General features: G+C 44.8%; 1 protein-coding gene across 2 annotated transcripts in view; it reads left to right on the forward strand.

Annotated features, from left to right (window-relative positions):
* Positions 1 to 25,587, forward strand: part of GHR (growth hormone receptor) — a 163,271-nt gene that overhangs the window by 54,043 nt on the left and 83,641 nt on the right. For both annotated transcript variants that reach the window (XM_066615146.1, XM_066615145.1), the window contains exon 2: positions 23,381 to 23,470. In XM_066615146.1, coding sequence (XP_066471243.1) covers positions 23,381 to 23,470 — 90 coding nt within the window. The remainder of the gene's footprint in view (positions 1 to 23,380; positions 23,471 to 25,587) is intronic.

Consider the following 25,587-nt stretch of genomic DNA (forward strand, 5'->3'; position numbering starts at 1 on the left):
TCCCATTCAGTACTCCAGACTAACAAGCTTTCTACAGAAACACCTACAGTTTATTTGTTGGTTAATACTTCCAAGACAAAGAGTGCTGTTGAATTAATTAAGTTAACCAGTTGTTTGGAGGCATCTCACCAGGACTAATAGGTTTTCAGTTGCAGGAATTAGCTCTGCAAACCATGAATGAGTTCATCATACACCTGTAAGATTCTACGCTTACGAGGGTTCAAAATTAATCAATATGCCATTGTAGGTTGCCTGGAACTCTTGTTGAGCTTTTACCTATGAATTGCAAAGGAGATAGGCAGCCCGGTGCTAAGCAGGTCTCTCACCACTGGGACGAGCATTTTGGTGGCTTAAAGTCCCTTATGGCTGTCACAAACATAATATGCCGTGTGGAGCAGCAGGACCAGCACTGCAGGCAGTGAATAAAATTTCCCTTTCTCAGAGAGACTTCCGTGACTGCCTGTCCATCACAGGATGCAGTGCATGGCCAATTGACACAGCTACATGAGTCCTGGGAAGTTAGTTAGGTTTGGGCTGTAATGCTGTTACGCTGGGACTCTCCTTGTTTTATTCACTCCTGATTTTTCTTTTTCCTGGTTTGGGCTGCAATTCTGCAAGGAACAGCCCAGTTCTATGCTCCGAGAGAGAGCCAGCACTACAGCTGCAGCACCAGTGCTGGGTGTTGTCAAACACTTTTTGAACCCAAGACAGTAAGCGGCACCAGAGGGGAGGCCTGCATCGTTCCATGGATGCTGCATCCCACCTGATGGCTGCCAGGGTAGGTAACTGGGCAATAGAGGAGCAGAGGGAGGGCAGAATGGAGGTGGGGGTGGAGTGTTTTCGGACCAGGGAGGGCAGGGACAGCTGAGAAGGCCTTCACTGGATCCTGTTTCCCAACCCAGGCCTGAAAACCCTACACGGGGCTACTCGGTTCTATGCTAGAAATTGAGCTGGCTCAGGGTAGCCCCATTGAGCAGGCTAGGGCTCAATACAGGGTAAGGGAACAAATGCTCCCTTACTTCAAGGAGATCTCCTGCCTGATCAATTCCAGCAGTGGATACAGTGTGGGCCGGGTAGCTCCACTGGACCAACACTGGCTAGGATTGGGCTGGGCTATGAATATTTAATTCACTAGGATCTCTGAATTGTTGTGCAATTGACCTCACTGTTAGTTGCTGTTTTGGAATTTGTTTTGATTGTTTTATGTGATTTTATTCCTGTTTCATTGTGTAATTTTTATTCCTGTTTCATTGTGTAATTATTTGTTGGGTTGTTGGTTGTGTGTGTGTGTGTGTGTGTGTGTGTGTGTGTGTGTGTGTTTGTAAACTGCCCTGGAAAAACTTTTTCCTATAGGAAAAACTTTTAAAAATAAAAAATAACTGAATGAGTCACACACATGGCCAGCAAGAAGCCTGTTTAGTCTGGGTCTGACACAATATTGTAGCTTTCGTTGGGAGTCAACACTGTTGGGCAACTGGCCCTTGGCCCATAGAAGGGACCATTTCCATAGAGTTTGTGTAATGGAAGTGATGGTGAAGGGACTTACCCTAGTAGGAGGGCAGTTTTCTGAGGCTACCCTGAAACTTCAAGCCAGTCCTGGTTTTCGGGCACTTACGAGCTGGGTCAGCAATTAAACTTGGTTTTGTTCAACACTGTTCTCTCGATTATGTTGGCTTTCCAGTTTAGACATCCAGCGGCCTGTTAACGAATACATTCATTAAGCTGCAATTAATTGCACAACAAAGATGCATCCTGTTTATTCTGCACTGAGCACGAAGGCTCTTTCCGTTTCCACAGAAATCCAGCAAGCCATTAAATTTGATGTAGGGTTTTAAAATATGAAGCAAAAGGTCAAAATATCAAGGGAACTGACTATATAACCTGGCAGAAGGCAGTTGCTGGGGGATCTATTGAAGCCAGGAAAGAGATCTGGGGTCATTATGGGTACCGCAAAGAAGACATTGATAAAGCCCTATGACAAAGGCAAACATCATGCTTGGAATCATTAGGAAGAAGATCAAAACCAAAACTGTTAATATTATAATGCCCTTATACAAATCAGTGGTGTGGCCACATTTGGAATGCTGTCTGTAGTTCTGGTTATCATGTTTCCAAAAGAATATTCTAGAAGTGGTTAAAAAAGGGCAAACCAAGTTATCAAGTGGCTGGAGTACCTTCTTTATGAGTAGGGGTGTTTGAAAAAAGATTTTTAAAAATTTGTTGAATAAAAATTCAAAATGTGGTGTTTTGTGTTTTTATTTAAATGCAACTTAAGTTTAAATTTTAATGTTTTTTAAATACCAGTTTCTGGAAAAGTAATCTGTTTTATCCAGATGTTGTACACAACCAGTAGAGACTTGGTAATTTGGTTCCAAATCTGGAAAACAAAAAAATATATACAATTTTAACATGAGAACAGTCCCACTGGATCAGGCAATAGGCCCATCTAGTCCAGCTTCCTATATCTCACAGCAGCCCACCAAATGCCTGAGGGAGCACACCAGATAACAAGAGACCTCATCCTGGTGCCCTCCCTTGCATCTAGCATTCTGACATAGCCCATTTCTAAAATCAGGAGGTTGCACATACACATCATGGCTTGTAACCCATAATAGATTTTTCCTCCAGAAACTTGTCCAATTCCCTTTTAAAAGCATCCAGGCCAAATGCCGTCACCACATCCTGCGGCAAGGAGTTCTACAGACCAACCACATGCTGAGTAAAGAAATATTTTCTTTTGTCTGTCCTAACTCTCCCAACACTCAATTTTAGTGGATGTCCCCTGGTTCTGGTGTTATGTAAAGAGCATCTCCCTATCCACGTTATCCTTCCCCTGCATAATTTTGTATGTCTCAATCATGTTCCCCCTCAGGCGCCTCTTTTCTAGACTAAAGAGGCCCAAACGTTGTAGCCTTTCCTCATAAGGAAAGTGACCCAGTCCAGTAATCATTTCGGTTGCTCACTTTTGCACCTTTTCCATCTCCACTATACCCTTTTTGAGATGCGGCGACCAGAACTGGATGCAATACTCCATGTGTGGCCTTACCATTGATTTGTACAACGGCATTACAATATTAGCTTTCTTATTCTCAATGCCTTTCCTAATGATCCCAAGCATGGAATTGGCCTTCTTCACTGCCGCTGCACATTGGGTCAACACTTTCATCGACCTGTCCACCACCACCCCAAGATCTCTCTCCTGATCTGTCACAGACAGCTCAGAACCCATCAGCCTATATCTAAAGTTTTGATTTTTTGCCCCAATGTGCATGACTTCACACTTACTTACATTGAAACACATCTGCCATTTTGCTACCCATTCTGCCAGTTTGGAGAGATCCTTCTGGAGCTCCTCACAATCACGTCTGGTCTTCACCGCTTGGAAAAGTTTGGTGTCATCTGCAAACTTTGCCACCTCACTGCTCCACCCTGTCTCCAGGTCATTTATGAAGAGGTTGAAAAGCACCGGTCCCAGAACAGATCCTTGGGCACACCGCTTTTCACCTCTCTCCATTGTGAAAATTGCCCATTGACACCCACTCTCTGCTTCCTGGTCTTCAACCAGGTCTCAGTCCAGGAGAGGACCTGCCCTCTAATTCCCTGTCTGTGTTTTTTCAGTAGCCTTTGGTGAGGGACCGTGTCGAGCGCCTTCTGAAAGTCCAGATATATAATGTTCACGGGTTTTCCCGCATCCACATGCCTGTTGACCTTTTCAAAGAATTCTAAAAGGTTCGTGAGGCAAGACTTACCCTTACAGAAGCCATGTTGATTCTCCCTCAGCAAGACCTGTTCATCTATGTGTTTTGAGATTCTATACTATATATCAATTTTATACATTACTGGTGCTGTAGCGGGGTGAGGTCATAGGCTACTTGATGGCGCCTGCAGGGTAGCACCTAAGCTTGCTGGCCCCAGGTCACTCTTACTGGTGTGGCATGGCAACAGGGTGAGGAAGGCCATCTATGACCTTCTAGGTATGGCTGAGGTTGGCTGTTGCCCCTTCAGTGCCAGCAGAGTTGCACCTATGCTTGCTTCCAGTCTGAACTGGAAGTCACACCTGCTGCGACCTTCTGGGCCTGCTCTTACTGGCCTTATGAGGAACGGCTACAATGTTTAGGGCTTTCTAGTTTAGAAAAACAGTGACATGATTGAGGCTTATAAAATGATACGTGATATATAGCAGTATTTCCAAACCTAGGGTTCACAACCCCCAAGGATACTAGAAACACTTCCTGCCCACTTAAGGGAGTGTTGATGGGTGGGGACGGTGATGATGGTGGTGATGGCACTTTTCAGATTGTGCTGCCACTGAGAAAAATGGGGGGTTTCCCACCTATCTGGGGGTAATGCTGGTCCTCTGGAGGTTACAGGGGGCCCACTGCCTTCTCTGTTCTCCCTGCCCCTCAGAACAGCTCCCTGATGCGAAAACCTGATGCCACTTCTGGTTTTCATTGCAATTCTGAAAGTGCCATAATCAACTTGCCATCCCCCTTACCAGCTCCTGTACACACTTAGTGGGTCCCTTACATTTGCATATAGGTTGGGAACCACTGTTGTATAGAATGAGGAGAGACATTTGTTTCCCTCTCACGGATCAGGTATTGTGCTACATCAGGGGTACCCAAACCCCAGCGTGGGGGCCACTTGCAGCCCTTCAGGGCTTCCAATCTGGCCCGCGGGTAGCCCCCAGTCTCCAATGAGCCTCTGGCCCTCTAGAGACATGCTGGAACCCTTGCTGGCCCCATGCAACTGCTCTCAGTGTGAGGGCAACTGTTTGACCTCTCGCATGAGCTGTGAATGAGGGCTCCCTCCACTGCTTGATGTCTCACGTCTGTGATGCAGCAACGAAGGAAAGTCCGGTCTTGCATAAGGCCTTTTATAGGACTTGAGCTATTGCAAGACCTTTGTTCATTCATGTAAGTTCCATCTCTAATATATTCATTTATGTAAATATATGCAAGTTTATTCAAATTTGAAATGTAAATTAATTCTTTTTTATTCCCAGCCACTGACACAGTGTCAGAGAGATGATGTGGCCCTCCTGCCAAAAAGTTTGGATACCCCTGACCTACATGATCAATATTTTATTTATGTTCCTTGCTTTTAATTCAAGTCATGAAAGGGACATGTATCCAAACATGAATACTTGGTGCCAGATGCCTGTTTAGAGAAGGGCCAGATCAGTAATGTGGCTTTTTGCAGGACTGATGGCAAGAGGCTGTCACAGATTCAGAGCCCAAGAAGGCAACACTTTTCATGTGAACCACATAATCAGCCCAGCTCTTTCATTAATCCACAGAGCAGCGCTTTTCAATGTTTTTCTCCTCTCAGCACACTACGGTCTTCACCTCTTGTGATGTCACTTTGGTTTCTGGGAGACTCTTCCGGGTTCTGCAGCTCTGTTTCTAGGGCAACTGTCTGTAGTAATGAATGGTCTTTCTCTCTTCTGCTGCTGGTAGAGGTGATGACAGAAAGAGCATTTTCTCTCTGCCTCAACTGACACACTTTCTCTGTTGAAAAATAGAGAGACAAACACTAAACTGGATGGGACACTGGGTCAACAGGCCTAAATCACGACTGTCCTGGGCAAACCAGGACATATGGTCATTCTAGTTATGTCCATCCTGCTTGTGGGATTTCCAGAAGCATTTGGTTGGCTATTGTGGGAAATCAGGATGCTCAACTATGTAGGCAATTTTTATGTTTTCATGTAACAGATTATGGCAAACCCTGCGTAACTGATCTGTTGCAAAAACTAGAAAGGCACTTATGGATTCAGCATTTTATACCAAAAACTATGCATGATCAGTAGGATCACACAGTGGACTCTTGCCAGGCTGATCCACTTCAAACAGCAAACTATGTGCCTTGGGACGGCAGCTCTAGTTGAATAATCTCCGTGGGTTAGTTTTAGCATGTGCAGGGATTTTTTTTTTTTAAACTTTGGAACATTCCAGCTTCTGATCCTTCCACTTGTAAACTTGTAGTGGAACAGTTCACCAAGTCCTGTCTCGGGTGGTTCCACAGTTCATGCAGGTTGACTAAGAGGGCTTCTAAGCCATATCAATTCAAATGGTTTCTGTGCCCTTTTCACACTTTTCAGGCTACTTCAGAATTTGCTCAGCACCTCCTCTTTTATCCACTCGAACAGCGATTCCTTAGAGTGGCTGCTGATAAGATGCACAGAATGTGCAGTCACTCTGGATTCACTGACTACAAGATCCTGGAGAGGTTAATTGGAAAATTTAACATTCGTGGCTGATATTGAAGGTGATGCTGGGCCCAGAGAGGAATGTGAAATTCCTCACAAGTCCATTTTCTTCTATTCGGCTGAAATGGGGAATTGGCCATATAATCATGTTCTCCTTCAAGAAAGACTTAATCGTTCTTTCCTGGCGTATTTCCTTATCAGGCTTCCAAATATGATCTAATTCATGCAACAGCTCCTAGCAGTGACAGAATGTTATCAGATCATGTGAGGTTCAGAAGGGGCATGTTATTGAAGCTGTGACATCTGCAGTGCCTGGTTTTCCTGGAAAGAGAAGCTCTGATTTCAGGTTGTGTTTAATATATTGCTTGCTTGAAAGGTCATTCAAGTGTATGACAGGAATTTCTTACTTTATGGAAAGTGTAGCTCTTACATACATCAATTCTGACACCTTTTGCATAGCTCTTGAGTGTCATTCCCAGCCATTGTTCACATTGCTGGGATCCTGCTGTTCCAAATTGATCTACTGAAATCAACTGAGAGTACTGAAGGAGAACATAAGAACACGAGGATTGCCTTGCAGGAGTGGTTTTAGAAGGTTAAACTAGGAGCAAGGAGGCCCACATTTGGTATGCCCTTCAGCTGGTCACACTGTCACTCAGGCTAAAATACCTTACAGGGTTCTTGTGAGGATAAAATGGGGGAAGATTCTTGAAAGCTGCTTGGAGGAAGGGTGACATAGAAACGTAGCTGTTATAGCATTTGCTGGATCAGGCCAAAGTTTGGCGTTCAGATTTATTTCCCTATCACCGGTAAGTCATAATACAAATCCAAAATGTAACACTTAAAACAACAGAAGGCATATATTTCAATCATGTCTATTACGTTTTTAAAGCTATCATTCCATTTTGTTGTGTATTGCACGTCACCTTTATGTGCTGCCTGGAAATCCTTTCTTTTGTCATTCACACTGCTTTTAGAACTTAAGTTCAAAATTCTAGTACTATGACAGAGAAGAGGGGAAAATCCCTTATTATTAACAGTATTTATATACCGCTTTTCAACTAAAAGTTCACAAAGCGGTTTGAAGAGAAAAATCAAACAACTAATGGCTCCCTGTCCCAAAAGGGCTCAGAATCTAAAAAGAAGCAAAAAGAACACCAGCAGACAGCCACTAGAAAAGACACTGCACTGTTCCTAATTCCATATTTCTCTGTCACATTTTTGGTAGTGATGGCAAACACCAAATCTCATCTCCCTTTCCTGCAGCCTCCCTACCCCCTTTCACTTCTCAGACTTGCACTAGCAAAATCACTAGTGCAGGTCTAAGAAGACCAATTGCTGAATGGATGGCTTACAGAGGCGTAAGGAGATTTAAATCCCCTTTCACCGCTGAAGTCTCCGGAACTTCCCTGCCCCACTGGATACAGCACACCCAATTTTTAATACAGCTGCACCAGCAGGGGTGAGAGGAGGGAGGACAGGATTGGGCTGTTAGTTACTCAGAGTCATTTTTTAAATTGAAATTTGCCTTTTCTTCAAAAGTTTTTTTGTTGGATTCATGAAAACTCTGAAGAAAAAGGAAAATACAAACTCTCATATTCATGACACTTGTGACAGAAACTTAACATCTAAACCACCTTAAAACAACTGTCTGAAAACCAACTTAACTCAGATACCAAACCGTTCTGCAGTGTAGAGCTTCCAAGGGCTGAGTAGCATTTTGTCCTAGTTTAGTGATCAATCTCATAAGCTCTTTGATGGGTCTTAATAATGTGAGCAAAATGCCTTGGATCAATGTTTATGCCCACTAAGTACATGGCTGGCCAGAGGATCAGTTGCTAATGAGCAATGCAGAATGTCCTTTATACTCACATAAAAGTAGGAACAACAGATGTTTCTTGAACCCTTTGGTTGTTGCTGGTTTTGTTGATAACACATAAGGTCTATCTAGCATGCAGGTAAATGATTAATTTTCAGTTACTCAAGGTAATGTCCCTGCCAATTAAATTAGAGGCAATTTTTCTAACACTTATGGAAGCATTATGCTTTAGATCAGGGGTGCCCAAATCCTGGCCCGGGGGCCACTTGTGGCCCTCGGGGACTCCCGATGTGGCCCTCGGGGAGCCCCCAGACTCCAATGAGACTCTGGCCCTCCAGAAACTTGCTGGTGGAACCCATGCTTGCCCAACGTGAGTGCTCTCAGTATGAGGGTGACTGTTCAACCTCTTGCATGAGCTGTGGGGTGAGGGCTCCCTCCACTACTTGCTGTTTCACATTTGGGATGCAGCAGTGGCAGCGAAGGAAAGACCGGCCTTGATTTGCGCAAGGCCTTTTATAGTCCTTGAGCTATTGCAAGACCTTCATTCATTCATAGAAGTTCCATTTCTAATATATAAATTTATGTAAATTTATTCAAATTTGAAATTTAAATTAATTATTTTTCCCCGGCCCCCGACACAGTGTCAGAGAGATGATGTGGCCCTCCTACCAAAAAGTTTAGATACCCCTGCTTTAGATGTAAGCAGTGTGTGTGTGTGTGTGTGTGTGTGTGTGTGTGTGTGCAGGGCCTCTGAGAGAAATTTTATCAGGGGGTACAAAGTTTCTTTTGGGCCCCTTTGCAAAGGGGGAGGGGTGAAACAGAGCAGGGGAGGGTTTCTGGGCCCCCTCCTTTGGCTCCTGGGCTCCCCTTTTGACCCTGGGCCCAGGTACAAATTACCCCCTTTACCCCCCTCTCCTAGACCCTGTGTGTGTTTATTTATCATTGGTGGGCCACTGTGGAAACAGGATGCTGGACTAGATGGGCCTTTGGCCTGATCCAGCAGGGCTTCCCTGGTGTTCTTATGTTCTTTATTTAAAGAGAATAGCAAGGCTAGTCCTTCCACCACTACCCATGTAATGGGCTTAATTGTTTCTTCTCTGTTGGTGCTATTCTCTATATTCATGTTGATACTTCCCTTAAGCAAACTGCATCTTTTTTTTTCTTTCTTTCTTTTTCTTTTTTTGTAAGATTAGGCTTCTCAGAGCCAGGAAGTTTTTGGACTGAAACAATCGTTCTGAAATGTTTATGGGGAGCTTTTCACAATTAAAACCCATACCTCACATCTCTGTGATCCATGTGATTTTTTTTGCAGAAGGCATGCTGTGATATCCCATTCCTTTTCCTCCCAGCTGGCTCCCAGCTAAGTTTGTCTGTGAAGTTAAGCCTTTGTTCAGCCAGAAATGCTTCTGACTCGAAATGATTACCATAGATACTTAGGTATATTACCTGAAATTTTTGCCAAGTAATTAAGCTCCAATTATCACTTTGCCTTATCTCTGGGTCTATCAGAGGGCAGAGCCTCTCAACTCTGAACAGTTTCCTTTCTCAGCTAAGCTCAGGCAAGCACCTCCTTAATTGTTATAGTAACTTTCCTAGGAAATTCCAGCCAAAGTTAACCTTTTATTATCCTCCATTCCCTTTTGCTGTTGCAACCTGGTTCCCTTTTGCAAATGCATGCATTTGGCAGATGTCTTTTTTTTTTCCAACACCAGGATAGGATCCCCTTTCCATTTGAAGCAACGTCCTAGGCTACAATTCAATGCACCATTACTTAAAAATAACACCCATGGAAAGTAGTGGATCTGTTGTTGGAAACCTTCAATCTCGAAAGACTATGGTATTGCGCTCTGAATGATGGTTCTGGCACAGTGTCTAGTGTGGCTGAAAAGGCTGATTGAGGAGTGACAATCCCTTCCACATTGGGAGCAAGTATAGTGTGTCCCTGGTCTGTCTCCCTGGCTATGGGCCTTCCTTCTTTGCCTCTTTGCCTCAGTCTGTTGGCAAAGTGTCTCTTCAAACTGGGAAAGGCCATGCTGCACAGCCTGCCTCCAAGCAGAACGCTCAGAGGCCAAAGTTTCCCATCTGCTGAGGTTCATTCCTAAGGCTTTCAGATCTTTCTTGCAGATGTCCTTGTATCACAGCTGCGGTCTATCTGTAGGGAGGTTTCCCTGCATGAGTTCTTCAGAGAGGAGATCCTTTGGGATCTGGCCATCACCCATTCTCACGACATGACCGAGCCAACGCAGGCGTCTCTGTTTCACAGTGCATACATGCTAGGGATTCCAGCTCGTTCCAGAACTGTGTTGTTTGGAATTTTGTCCTGCCAGGTGATACCGAGGATGCATCAGAGGCAGCGCATGTGGAAAGCATTCAGTTTCCTCTCCTGTTGTGAGTGAAGAGTCCATGACTTGCTGCAATACAGAAGTGTACTCAGGACGCAAGCTCTGTAGACCTGGATCTTGGTATGTTCTGTCAGCTTCTTGTTGGACCAGACTCTCTTTGTGAGTCTGGAAAATGTGGTAGCTGCTTTACCGATGCGTTTGTTTAGCTCGGTATCCAGAGAAAGACCTTGTTTGGGATTTTCTTCGCTGTCCTGCTGAAGCAAGCCTTTGGAACTGCAACAGAAGGCATCTATCTCCAGACCAGATGAGACGGAAAGCTCTTCAGCCTCTCCAGACTGAGAGCAAAGTCCAAAGTCCAGCTGAAATGTCTGCGTGACTTCCTCTTTGCCAATGATGCAGCTGTCACCGCCCACTCTGCCAAAGATCTCCAGCAGCTCATGAACTGTTTTAGCAAGGCCTGCCAAGACTTTGGACTGACAATCAGCCTGAAGAAAACACAGGTCATGGTTCAGGATGTGGACTCACTTCCCTGCATTGCAATCTCTGCGCATGAGCTGGAGGTTGTCCATGACTTTATGTACCTTGGCTCAATGAGTGGGTCTACTTCTGAGTAAAAAGGGTTGCAAATATATGCAGCTGCATCTCTCTGCTGTGAATTGACTTGCACACTCCCAGTTATGTGTTATGGGTTGTATGTAGAGCTTCTGGCTTAATACACCAGACACCTTAAAGGTGCATTTGATTCATAGTTCTCCTGCAGTGGTTCCCAACCCTTTTCACTTGCATATCCCTTGGCAGCCCATTTCCATAAATTGTATCCTTCATATTAGCAAAATGTTTGTAATTAATGCAAGCCCTCATCTCCTCTCTATGAAAACCCAGACTTCAATTATTTATTACAGTGTTTTCTCTTTTTATCTGTTTGAAGAACAGAAGACTGACTTTGCACTGTTTTGCACCAGAAGTGTGCTGAGAAATTCTGGGTGATTTATCACTTTCCATATTATGTTTCAGTTTTTTTACTGTGCTGGTTTTCAATCACTGGTTCATAGATGAATTGATGACCAAAAACTAGCTATTGGTGGGGCTTTCACAGCCAACTAGCTACCTCCCTTCCTGCCTTGCTGGTCCTTGCAAGGCATTCCTGACTTGAAAGGCATTCTGGAGCACGGCCTGCCTTTTTCTGCCATTATTCCATTCTTTTTCAAGTATCCCTAAAGGTCCTGTTGAGTGTCCCTGGGAATACATGAATACCAGGTTGGGAACCACTTTTTACTGGTATGTAGTTTAGAGTGCACTTACTCTGATAATGTTTACAAAAAGGTGGTGAAGACCAGAATTCAAAAAGAATAAAAATGTATCTTATGATCTTTTACTATGTTTTTAATAAATTAGAAATTGTACAGTTCTTAGATAACAATTATGGTAGGCTATTTTTCAGGATCTGGCCTGGGGTAAAATCAGACAAAACTATAGTCAGAACCCCCCTAAGTTTAACCCCGACTTATCTGAGGGTCACAGAAAATTCCGTGATTGTTGGCTCAAAACCTGCCAACAATCTGTATTATCTGTATGATCTGTATTATCTGTATGATCGACTTATAGACGAGTGTCTGCGGTAGTTGAAAACCTTCTGGCTCGGTAACAGGCTGCACCTAACATGCATGATCACTCCTGTAAAAGTAACAGAACTGCAGCTTAATATTGAGGCTAAGTAGTGAGGAATGTAACAATTAAGGATATTGATGGAAGCACAGTTGTCAGATATTTCAGCATCAACACTCAGCCAAGGGGGTTTGGCCAGTTCCCAAAAGCTATGAATAGAATCTATAAATAGAGTGATAGACAACACTACATTTAGGTCTCCTCTTGAACTGATGAAAGCCTCCCCTTTTTCATGCTCCTTGTTTTTATTTGTATGTACAACTTAAAGCTTTGTAAGAGAAATGATGAACTGCTAATTACTAGGAGAGACACTCTTGGAATCTCTGCAACTGTGTGTTGTGGGACTGGCGGGGCTGGCCCACCTAGAGGCTAACTGATGCTGTCACCTTAGGCAGCAGATTGGCAGAGGGCGGCACCACCTCTGTCTGCCCCCTTGTTCCACTACTACACCTCTTTCCACTTCATGGATTGGAAAAGGAATTGGAAAAGGAAGAGAGGGGCAGAGTGGAAGAGGAACTGTAGTGGAGAGGAAAGTGCTGCCCCTTATTGTCTCCCTGTTTGCTTCCCAGTCCAGGAAGTACAAGATGCAGAGGCTCGCACTTCACTAGATGGCATGTTGTTTAGACACCAAGGGGTCATATTCCTTCCCATGTTGGTTCTAGGTTTATTGCTGCAGTCTCTCTCTCTCTCTCTCTCTCTCTCTCTCTCTCTCTCTCTCTCTCTCACTGCTTCCTGTGGCAAAGAGTTCCACAGACTTAATTACATGCTGGGTAAAGAAATATTGGCAGGGAGGGGGTGGCTGCAAGACCTTGCCACTGCTCATTTTCTCAAACAAGAAATTTTTTTTTTTTAAAAAGCCCCACTCACAGAAGTGGGCTCTAAGGCTACAATCCCAGCCACTCTTTCCTAGGAGTAAGCCTCATCGACTCTAATGGGGCTTACTTCTGAGTAGACATGCACAGGAGTGGGCTCCAAGGCTACAATCCTAACCATGCTTTCCTGGGAGCAAGCCCCATTGACTATAATGGGACTGACTCCTGAGTAGACAGACATGCATAGGATTGGGCTCTTAAACTTGGAGCAAACCCCTCCCTTTTGACTTGGGTTTCAATTCTACCCTCACTTTCCTGGGAGTAAGCCCCACTGACTACAGTGAACTTACTTCTGAGTAGACATGCATAGGATTGGGTTCTCATGCTGCAATCCTAGCCATGCTTTCCTGGGAGCAAGCCCCAATGACTTTAATGAGACTTACTTCTTAGTAAGTCAGGACCAGCACCACGTGCAGGGCTGGCGCCCCAAAGCGTACATCAGCAGCTTAGCTGTGCCTGCCCACACGCCGCACCCTCACGCCACATGTGAGCCGCCCACCTTACCCCAGACAGGGGAGGGAGCGCTTCACTCCCATTGGGCTGCTGGGCAGAGGGGCGGGTGATGTGAGAAATGTCCCCTCACAGAGCCTCTCAGCCTTCCTCCTCCCTGGGTGGCCTGGCTAGATGGGGCGCCTTGGGAGCACGCCTGGGTCTTTGGCGTCAGCCCCCTCCCGCCTGATCTCCCTCTTTGGGCTCCTCAGGCAGATGCACCGCAGCTGCTGGCACCTGGCGCACATGTCCACAGAGAGGATTCTGCATGCTCTCTCTGGCATGCGTGCCATAGGTTAGCCACCACTGCACTGGGGGTTATTTTCTGTACAGCTGCTTACCCAGTTACAGGATCGCAGGGAGGAAAATGACAAGTATGAACTGGCTCACAGAGTTGTATAATTGTATGGGATCAAAAAACTGTCTCATCCAACCCCTGCCTAAAGATAGAACCAAGCCGACACCAACTTTCCATGTGTCAACTACACTAGAGATAGGCAACTGGCAGCCCTGACCCTAGGACTTCCTGTCTGGCCCTCAGCATAACCTCTGATGCTGAGAACACACACACTCCCAAAAACATATGCGCCCTAGATTCTTTCTCCCAAGCAGTGACATGAACACTTCAACAGCCCTCCTCCCCAGTGCTCCCAGCAACTTAGGCTCTGCCAAAGCCCTCCCCTCATGCAGCACAGCTGCTGGCTGCTGTGGACACTAGAGACACAGCTCCAAGACACTAGAGAAAGGAGCAAGCAGCTGAGTTGCATGAGAGATGAAGGCTGGCAGTGTCTCTCTTGCTGTTGTCCACATGGTGGGAGGAGGAAATTAAAGAGTGATTTCTTCAGCTTCTGATGGCATGGCAGTGACTCGGGAGGAGGAGGAGCCCATGTTGCTCGCCTTTCAACCTATGTTTATTTATTTATAGAATTTATGTCCCGCCTTTCTATCCAATGAAGGGCACTCAAGGCGGCTCACAATTAAAACCATATGAAAAACATAAAATGTACATATATGTATTAAAGACATTTAAAAACAATAAAACACAATAAAACCTGGATCCCGAATTAAAATTATGTTCAGTGCAAAATACGGCCCCTGTTATAAATAGTGGCCAACCAAGGCTTACATTACCCACACTGGGAGACAATGCAGGTTCCATAATGGGATAGAACAGGGGTATCAAACATAACGCCCGGGGGCCAGATGCGGCCCTCAGGCTCTCAGCTGCTGATCAGTGCTATGGTGAGCTGCTGAAAGGGCAGCCCATGTGAAAATTGGGCTCTCCCATATCTTGAAATATGATAAAGATTTGCGTGTTTTCTCTTCTGTCATTTGAAGGTAAGGAATTCCTAAGTGAGAAAAAGTGCTAATTTTGTATATGTTTAATGACATCACTTCCTGCCTAACGACATCACTTCTGGCCCTCAGCAGGCATCATGAATGTCATTCGGCCCTCAGTATGAAATGAGTTTGACACCCCTAGGATAGAACATAGGCCAGACCTCAAAGAACATGCTGCACCCATACTAGCTCTTTTTGCATTGACAAGCCTCCAATCTCAGTTCAGGGTGTTGGGCCATTACTGCAAGAGCTGTAAATAGTATGGGTCCTGCACACGTCAGGGAGCATTTTCTCTAGTACGTGTTTTTAATTAATTGCCTTTCTTTTTTTAACAGCTCTGCTTTTCCCACAAATTGTGACCCAAAGCACTATGTAATCTTAAAAAAAAAACTCCAACTATACAATAATACAGAGTGAAACAGACAACAATCAGTATGTTGGGTCTGTGACCGTAAATAAAGAATGATGATGATGACGACAAATGGCATAGCAGCCATTTAAACCACAGTTCACAGTGCAAATAAAATATATAGGAACACCAGTAACCCTCAATCCAACCAAACGTTGCACCAAAAAAAAGCAGTCTTCACCAAGTGCCATAAAGAGAGTAGTATGTCTCTCCGCATCCATTATGCAGGTAAGATCCTTACCTTACAGAACTGTCTTGGAAGTGGGAGGTGATGGGACCTCCCTTGTTGATCCTGTCTGCTCAGGGGAGTTGGGTGAAGGAGAGAAAGCAATTGTGTGCATCTGCACAGGGCTGCTCAATGCAGAGATGTCTGCTGTGCTCTTCTCCCAGGCTTCATGCTGGCCTTATAACTGGCAAGCGGCTCACTTTGAACAGTGGTTCTCTCTCCTGTAACGGTTGCACGTGACAGTGATCCCACAACTGTTTGGGGGAGGAGGAAGATAGGAGATCAGTGGCCAGGAGTCGCTAGGAGCCTCACCATATGGCAGGCACTGCCAGCAGTTCCCACAATGGTGACAAGATGAGTCAGATGATGCTGGCAGACCAGCCCTCTCCATTTCCATCCTCTTCCCTTCTGTTTCCTTAACCCACCAGGACAGTGGCAGCGTTCAGCTAGCCAACAACAAAAGAGCAGCCACTTGCCAGTGTTTTTTTGTGTGCAAGGGATCATGGTGGTGGTCTGGATATCATGTGCACATAATGAAAGACTGAAGCAGTTTATGCTTAATTTGTTGACCATATAATGCACATGTGTGACTTGACCTGTGGCCTGCCTCACTTCTGTGAGTTATCTGCTCTGTGTGAAGACTATTTCCTGTTTATGTTTGTAGCACTGCTCTGGTCTGGACTGGTTTGTAATCTGCAGTTGTCTGTTATAAGGAGTGGATTCTTTTCCTAGGTAGCAGGGGACTTGGTATTATCTGGTGCCACGTGAACAGATGACCAGATAGCCTCTTTTTTCTATGACATGTTCTCTTTGTTAGCCTTGTGTCCTGGAAAAGAACTTAAATGTTCTCCTTTTCCCTGTGTGTGGGCCCCTGCAGGCAATGCATACCCTTCTTGTAATTAATAAATTATATGTAGTAAATTATGTTTTAAATTTAATAAAAAGAAATATAGTGTTTAAAATTAACCACACAAAATCAATATACAAGCGTTTTTAGCTTTTATTTTGGCATGTCCATTTTTCTTGGTTGCCCTACATTTTGGGTGCCTTGTCCTCTTTTGCGGTTATGACATCTGGTCACCCTGTACATGAACAAAGTCTTTTCTGTGATCCTGCCTGAGCACTAGAATGTTTTCTTTAAGGAGTTTGGAACCCTGTGTTGGCTTTGCATCTCAATCCAGCCTCTATGCTCTGCTTCACCTTCAGGTTTTAACTGTGCCTGGCTGAAGCCTGGCCCAGGCATATTGCCAAGAAGCAGACACAGCTGCTCTGGCCCAGTCAATACCCAGACATGCCTAGGGTGTTAATAAACCATTTCCCTGACAGTCCCAGCAGAGGCCTCTCCCAGAGACAAATATTCTGGACTCCGTTGCTCATTTCTTTATGTAAATCTTTAATGCACTCATAAAATTAAAAGTTAACGTTTCCTAGAGCAGACGCCAAATGAAATCAGAAACCAGCAAGAAGGCAAAACCGTATGGGTCTGATTTGAAAGTCACGAAAACTAATTGTGTAACTGTTTGACGAATTCTTCCGCAGTTGCCCTAATAACGTATAAGAAATTATTTAACACTCAAACACAGCTAGCTCCAGTTTTATGGGGGCCCTATACAAAGTGCCCTTTGTGAGTCTCCATCTAGGTGGGCGGCTCCTGGCAGACTTTCCTGGCAGCAGTGGCAATGGGCAGCAGCAGCACTTTCAGCATAAATGTACCTGGCAGTCACCAATTCCCACAATACTCTAGGGCCACATTTCTCAAAGTGTGCTCCTAGGAGCCTGGGGTTCCCTCAGGGTGTCCATGAGCATACCATAAGTGACCACAGTCTACCGCCTGCCTGGTTTGCTTGTCTGTCCATTCCACCTCCCCTGTTTGTGGCTCTTCTTCCTCAGTTCGCTCCTGTTCCAGCTCTTGTGGTCTCTGAGCGTCCGTGCATGCACCAGTAGGACACCCAAAGGTTTCTTTTAGAAGTGTAAAGGGCTCTGGAGACCAAAAAGATTGAGAACCGCTGCTGTAGGACATTTTGTTGGGAAAATGGTGGCATCAGGGGATATTGTGTCCTAATGCTATGTGACAGACTTTCTGGGAAATTAAAATGGCAGCTACCAGTCATCCAACAGTGAGATGAGGGCCAAGAAACAGAGGAGCCCAGGGAAGGGATCTGTGGGTTCCCGTAGCTGCCCCTGAGCCTGATCTCAAGGACTATCGCACCCCCATCTTTCTTAAGATGGTACAAATGCGCTGGTGGGGGTGAAGGTAATTGCAGGGGAGAGTCAGAGCAGCTTCTATCCCTCCTTTGGCTTTAAAAAAAGTTCTCAGTTGTCAAACTGCACATCATCATGTTAAGCTTGTTGTTGAGAGACCAGCTTAAAACTGGAAGTGTCTCCTTGGTCATAAAAAGTAGCCTAAGGATGTGGATTGGAACCAAAGCATGTGGGGAGGGGGTTGACTTTTCTTTTGTGCTGCCTAAGGCTGCCTAAGTGGATGTTTGCCCCGGAAATGCCTATACTCTCCTACTACAGACACCATGGTTCTGATCTGTATCAGATAAGCCTTTTAAAAAGGGGAGGGGAAGAAGAGACACTTCCACTTGTAAGGTCATCTCTTAATGACAGAGTCACCATGTGTACTTTGGGAGTCATACTTTGCCACCCATAGAGGTAAAATAGTTTTACTTCCTATTAATCTCATAGTATCCTGATTTGAACTGTACATGTCTTAATACAGAGCCTAGTCAATGAAACCTGATCAGCCCGTTTTGTTGTAAGGACAATGATAAAGTGCAGATAGAGGCTGCAGTTCTGTGTGCCTTACTTGAGAGCAAGTCTCAAGTGTGAGATTTATTTCTGAGTAAATATAACACATATATAAATACAATACATACTCATGTAATTGCACTGGTTGTTTCCCACTTTGCTATGCAAAATAAGGGCTATTATATATACATGTAGTTTGTTTTGTCCCCTTTAAATCTATTTTTATGGAAAAGCAGGCTTGATGTGATTGATGTGACCTCTTCCTCAATGAGGGAGAGACTGCTTATTTCTTCTCCTTTCAGCCATTTATCCAGTCAAAATTCCCACCCCTGCAGCCAGTGGCGTCGCTAGGGGGGTGCGGGCCGCACCGGGTGACACGCACAGGGGGGTGACACACACTGGGGGGTGACACACTAAAATCACGGTGGTTAGGAGTAACCCCATCGTATTATATACCATTGGATGTGGAATTTTGAGTGGAATGCAATGCAAAAACCCAGAGCAAAATATCTCCTTTCTATCAAAAGTTATGGCCAAAAAACTGGAGAACAAAAAATGCATGGATCCCTATGGAAAGTGAAAGTGAGTCGTATTGCACATTTAGTCGCGAGTAGGTGGACTTGCCTTAGTGCATCGGAAAGGGCAGGCAGAGAGGGATCCAATGACACCAGAATAGTCCTGATCCAATGAATGCAGCCCCAAAAAACACCTGAGAAGGAAGTCCCTCCCTCCAAGCAGATGAATGTATTGAGCTCTCTGGAAAGCGAAACTAAGCGTCACGGTTGTGTTTACTTGTGAGTAAGCAAATGTGCCTTGGCTGGTGTGGAAGATCAGGTGAAGGAGAGTGCAAGGCTACCAGAATGGTCCTGATCCAATGCACCTGGAGCTAAACAAGTGCTCCAGAAGGCAGCCTCCCCCCCACTAAAAAGGATCAAAACAGAGGCTTCAGCTGATAAGGTGAACCTTTTTGAAACTTGCAAAGCCAGATGGATCCTGACAATGATCTGGTTTAAATAGAAGTTCTTAAGTTGTTATTGCAGGCAGGCTGCAGAGGAAATTCACTTGGAACATGGCTGGCTTTGGCTTATTTAATTATTTGCTTTACTTTAATTATTTATACTTATTTATTTTAATTTGCCTGATGATGTCACTTCCACCATGACATCACTTCTGGTGGGTCTTGGACAGATTGTCATTCTAAAAAGTGGGTCCCAGTGCTAAAAGTTTGAGAACTGCTGCAATAAGGTGTTAGTAAGTTGACATCCAGGGTGTGTGTGTGTGTGACACCACTAGGGACCAAAATCACTAAAATCACAGTTTGGAGGAATAATACCATCATGTTATATATCAATCAATGCGTAATTTCATGCAGAATGTGTTCTATCTTTGTTCTATCAAAAGGTACAGCCAAAAAACCAGTGGGGGCGAAGTGATGGTACATCACCACGCCCACCACCTGGGTTGTTGCCCCGCCCACAGCATGGCATCCCGCACCGGGTGATGCGAACCCTAGTGACGCCACTGCCTGCAGCTGCTTTCCCACATCTAAGAGGAAAAGTGACTGATCTTTATAGCTTTGTCTCCGGGGGGGGGGGGGGGGGACGGGACGGGACCAGCTTGAGTAGACTGACTTCCGTTTTTCAGCTTCTCACTTGCAGCCTCCAAGGTTGCTTTCCAGTAAAATAACAAATTATTGAGGAGAAAAAACACACTACTGCAAGTAAGATATAAGTGAAGCCCTAAATTTGTGTGCTGGGTAGAATACTGGTTGTAGTACAAAGAGAGACGGCCAAAGTGCAGTGTACACTTTCTGCAGATGGGAATCATGGCATTAGGTGAGCGAAGCATCTGGCTGGCTGTCTTTCAGTCTGTTCAAAAAAGGGGCATCCTATTTATAATAGAGAGAGGTTGGTGCCGCTGTTCTGTGTAATCGTATCGCAAAAGGCATCCCATAGATGATAATTTCGTGCCTAAAAATAACAGTGTGGCAGGTTTGCTAATGCACTAATCTTTAAAGGTTCTAGTAACCTTTAATGTGCCCCATTTTTGCATCTGCCCTTGGTCCACAGGTTGACTGCAGTCACAGCTCCCTATTGGAAATGCCTGGCTGCGTTTTCTTCTTTCCTAGTGCTGGGCAGCCCAATCCTGAGCTACCCGGTGCCCAGGGTTGCAGTGGCACCAAAATTGCTGCCACTGCATTTTATGGATGCTGGCAGCTCCCGATATCTCCTCGGGGGATAAGGTAAGAAGACCCGCAATGGGGTTCCTCGACTCTGCACCTGCTGTTTAGCCGGTTCAGAGTAAAGCAGCCCCATGTTGGACTGAGAAGCCCAATGTGGGGCTATTGATCCAGAGGAGCAGAGCCTCTGCCGGTCCCGCCCACCTCCTGACCCGTCCCTTGCCATGGGCTTCTGCCTCCCCTCACCCCAACTTACCCATCTGCCACCCAGCACACACCTGGAGCTCTGGGCAGCAGTCCTCACTCTCTTCTGCCAGGCACTGACTCAGTGCAGACTTGCACTGAGCCAGTGCTTGCACTGAGCCAGCAGTAGTGTTGTGATATGCTTTATGGCAGGTTTGTGACCCTCAACACCAGTGCTGGACCAGCACTGATTGTTCTGGATCGGGCCCTATTTAGCAGACTTTAATCTGATAATTCAGACATTAATGTGAGCAGTTTCTGTGGAATGCCAGAACAGCCATGTGTTCAGACTTGTTAGTGCTCAATCCAGTATTGTACCAAGAAAAGCTTTGCGCCAGCACACATTTTTTGTGTTTTATCTACCATTGATACAAATAGATTATGCTTCCAATTGTACCATTACTTTTTGTTTTGGCTTGGAATCTGCTTCCAGACATAGTAATACAAAGGAATGGCTAGGGTTTATCAGTGACGTGAGAACTGACATTCGTTTCCTCATATTTCCACCCATATGGATCTCAGGTGGTGCTGGAAAGACTTATCTTGAATCCTGGGAGAGCTGCTTCCAGTGAGAAGAGACAATGCTGTGCTAAGATGGACCAGTAGTCCAACAATTGGGCAACTTAGGGCCCAATCCTATCCAACATTCCAGCACTGATGCAGCCAAAATGCAGCCCCGTGATAAGGGAACAAATGATCCTTTACCTTGAGGAGGCTTCCGTGAATGCTTCCCACTGCAGGAAGCAGCGCACACCCCATTGGCACAACTGCATTGACACTTAATGTGACTGGAGGGTAGTCAGAAGTTATGTATGCGCAATGAAATGTTGAAGGCTTTGGTTCTGCATACAAGTGATTTTGTGTATCTGTTTAAGCCCTGCAGAGTTTGGGATAATGAGGAAAATTCTTTCACTGCTGGCACTTGCCCATTTACCATTGGTTAGTCAGGCTGGCCTCTGCTCTCAGCTGTGGGAGAGGAATAGCTGTGAGGCCTGAGCCCTTTTTGCAACTGTGGAGGTTTGTGGAGGGACTTAATGCATTCCAGTTGGCGAGCAGTTCTGTCTCGTTTCCATCGGGTGAAGGAAAGCCTTCAAAGCCGGCCCTGTTGTGTGGAAATCTATGTGCATTTTGTTATGCAAGGACAGAAGTGAGACACTTTTTTTTTTTTTGGCATTACAAATATTGCCATGATGTCGTTCAAAAGGAATGCATAAATATATTGCAAGGACAGCATAAAAGTCTTCTTCCTAGGAAAATGGTACAAATGAAATAATTTATAAACCTGTGTTCTGTTAGTTTTGATCCCCTAGTTATGCTGTAACTAGTTACGCTGCACAAGGAAATCCACAAAATTTGCACTCATTTATTTGCACTAACTCAGTAGCAGAGGCTATACACATCACATGTCATCCCTGCACACAGAATTAATCCATCAGCTAGTGTGTTGATTGTACTGTGTTGATTTTTCCTTCTCTGCCAGCTGTCTTGTTTCTCTCTAGGCCTTCTGTACTGCCAGTTTTTAAACATCTAAGGAAATCAGATATTCATAAACATTCAATAGCTCGGGAAGTCTCATTTCAAGATGCTTAAGTCAGCATCTGAGTTTGAGTGGGTGGACTAAGTCCTGGAACTTTTAATAGAATTTTATTTATTTTTACATGCTTATACTGTCTTTCACCCTATAAGAGATTGTAAGACAGTTACCATATGTCTCTTACCTTGTTAGAACATTCGTATCTTAGCTGTCTTCCAAAGATCTCAGGGCAGAGAGACCCATTTCATTCCAATGATGGCATTTCAAGGAATGTTAGACAGAGAGGTAGTGGCTGTCTCAAGACCAGCCAGTGAATGTCATGGCTGAGTGGAGAGACAAACCCAAGTCTAAGGCCAATGCCCTAACCACTGCCATACACTGTCAGCAGTTGATAAAGTACACTGGAGCATGGAGAGAGTGTCTTTCTTTTCTGCTGAGTCATCCCAGTCACAATAACCCCAATTTATTCTAAATTAATTTCTTTCACTCCCAAAAGATTGGGTCGGGAGACACATGGGAACCATTGAGTCAAAGTTAGATACTTTTGACAACCATTGGTTCTGTTGAACCCATTATATTCTGATTCTCTGAGGGTCAAGCACTCATGGGAGCATCTCCCCTTTTCTCAGAAAACATGTCCATGGACAGGCAGGGGCAATCCTGCTTGGGATCACAGTGCACAGGGGTGGGGAGGTTAACTCTTTCCCCTTTTGCCATTTCCCTACTGGAATTGCTTCCAAAGTAGGAAAAAAGTTAACTTCCCCCTCCCCATGTGCCATGATTGTACATGACCCCCCCCCCCCAGGGCTGCTTGTTTTAGAAAAAGAAGTGCTTTTGGTTAGTAGACACACTCCCATGAACATGTGGTTTGACCTTAACATAAGTGAGTGGTATGTATCCTACATATTTAAATTGATATAATAGTCAATCCAACTCTCCAGGGAGCTGTAATTGAAGGAGAAATGGACACTTCTTGGCATCCTTACAAAACTACAATCCTCAGGCTTATTTTGTGAAACTCATGATAATTAATACTGGTGTAAAACAGATAAATGTCCTGAAAATTCTTCATTGCCTTCAGTTATTTGCTACACAAGAGTAGGGTTCGTTGTCTCTTACAATGTAATACACTGTGAAACTTTACAAGGCCATAACTTTTATTATAATTGGCTTTCTTTGTAAATATTTGGCTTAACTCCATCCAGAAATCCAATAAACCGGCAAACAGGTAAAACAGCCTTTACATCTTTCAAGTGTCTGCTATAAAGAGCTTTTTATAATTGTCTCTTTTTACAGTTGCAGAATCCAGAGGTATGGATCTCCAGCTGCTGCTGTTTACTTTGGCACTTGTGTCTGCAACCAGTGATTCACTTTCCACAGCAGAGGGTGAGTGTAATGATGTGGAAATGCCTTTAAAGCATGGATGCTAATCTCTACTTCATGTGCTTACCACAAGCTACTTGGCCATGGCAGCCTGCAGGCTGTAATTTCTCCTGATACCAGCTTTAACTCTGGACACCAAATGACAGCCCACAGGGTGCATTAACATGGTGATTTCTGGCAAGCCAGGTTCAGCACTTTGATGCTAAACCACACTGCAGAGATTGTCTCTCCCTCTATGAACCTGTTTGCCTGTTGAGATTGTTACCAAGAGACACGGGCTGTGTGCCCTTGACAGAGGAGTTGTTGAATCCATGTGCAGTGTAAAGAAGTGCATCTGTGATTATGGAATAATCTCCTTGAAGAGATGAGATTGTGTGCTTCCTTCCTGGTCTTTAATTGCCTGTGTGGAGACCACTTCTTGAGGAATGCCTTTAAGGGAAGAATTCCTTCTTGAGGAATGCCTTTAAGGAATGCATTAAGACCTGCTGTTTATTGTTGTGTGTTTTTCAATTTATTTGTCAGCCTTGAGAGCTGATGGTGGAATAATTGGAAATGGTTTTTTTTTTTCCTTATTGCTCTTATGATACATTTGCTATAGTTTTTCATTTTGCTTTAAATTTGTTGTAAGCTGCCTCAAACTTTTTGAGATAGAAATGCTTTAAATAAATGAATGAAACCAGAAATCTGAGAGAAGAGAAAGCATGGGTCTCTTTCTGGTTCTTTCCACTGCCCCTGCCTGCCCATGCTAAACAACTCATGTATGGAACTCCACTCTTTTCCAAGCTGCCATTTTTGGCCTCACTTAGCTAGCAGCCCTGGGTGAAAAGATCTGTATCACTTTAGCCCTGGGTGAAAAGGTCTGTATTCACTTTAGGTCAGGGGTGCTCACACTTTTTTGGCTCGAGAGCTACTTTGAAACCCAGCAAGGCCCGGAGATCTACCAGAGTTTTTTTTACAATGTTCGCGCCATCATAACATATAACATTTATGTGTACAATGTATGTTGGTGTACCTTGAGCCCCACTGAGTACAACAGGACTTACTCCTGAGTAGACATGCCTAGGATTAGGCTGTGAGGCTGCAATCCTAGCCACACTTACCTGGGAGTAAGCCCCATTGAGTACAATGGGCCTTACTCCCGGCATTTCCTCCCAGAGGCACCTGAATGGGGGGGGGTCGGCATTCCGCGATCTACTCATTTTGCCTCGCGATCTACCGGTAGATCGCGATCCACCTATTGAGCACCCCTGCTTTAGGTGAATGTTTCCAACCAATAGAAACTAGACGCTATATCAGGGAGATGGGTTCTAGCCTACCTTCCTCTCTAACATGTAGCTCTCTATAGGCAAGGTTTGGTCCCTTTCAGCTTTTCTAATGGCACAATCCTGTCCTTTGTTTACGCCTGTGCCGTGACCACTGCGCCAGCCTAGGGTGTCACAAATATGCTGTAAAGTACGTTGTGACACTTAGTGGGTAAGCAGAGCCAGCGAGAAGGCCTGAGTCCTCCTGCTGGCTGTGGATCCAGATTGCATGCCCACTAGAGCAAGTAAGCACCCACCAGGCAGAACAGGGGCTGGGGGAGGGTGGTGTAACAGGGCAGGAGGACAGAAATGGAAGTAAACGGGGGCCAGGATGGGGGTGGGATTGGTGATGCTAGCACATGCTGAATCCTATTCCTGTTGGCTTGAAAGCCTGACACGGGGCTTCCCAGACTAGTGCTGGCCATTTGGCAGGCACAGATCTGAGTAGCCTCATGGAACAGACTGGGGCTTTACCTGAGGTAAGGGGACAACCTTACCAGGCTGCACTAGGCTACTCCTTCCCGGCACTGGATACAGTGTGGACTCGAATGGCTCCACTGCACCAGTGCTGGTTAGCATTGGGCCTGAAATGGTTAAAGTCATTTGAGAATTTTCACTTTGTTACTCCACCTGATACACATGAATCAAATCTCGCCAGACAAGAAGGCATTGATTAATATTCTTGAGGATATATTTCTGACTCTGGCTACCCAGTTATGTTTCATTTTCCTTGGTAATGAGCCCATTGTTTGGATTTGATTTAATTTTATTTGGAATTCAATCATTGCTTGTTTTGTTCCGGTTTGGGTTGCTAATTTG

This window comes from Tiliqua scincoides, chromosome 2, assembly GCF_035046505.1.
Source record: "Tiliqua scincoides isolate rTilSci1 chromosome 2, rTilSci1.hap2, whole genome shotgun sequence".
In the NCBI taxonomy this organism is placed as follows: Eukaryota; Metazoa; Chordata; class Lepidosauria; order Squamata; family Scincidae; genus Tiliqua; species Tiliqua scincoides.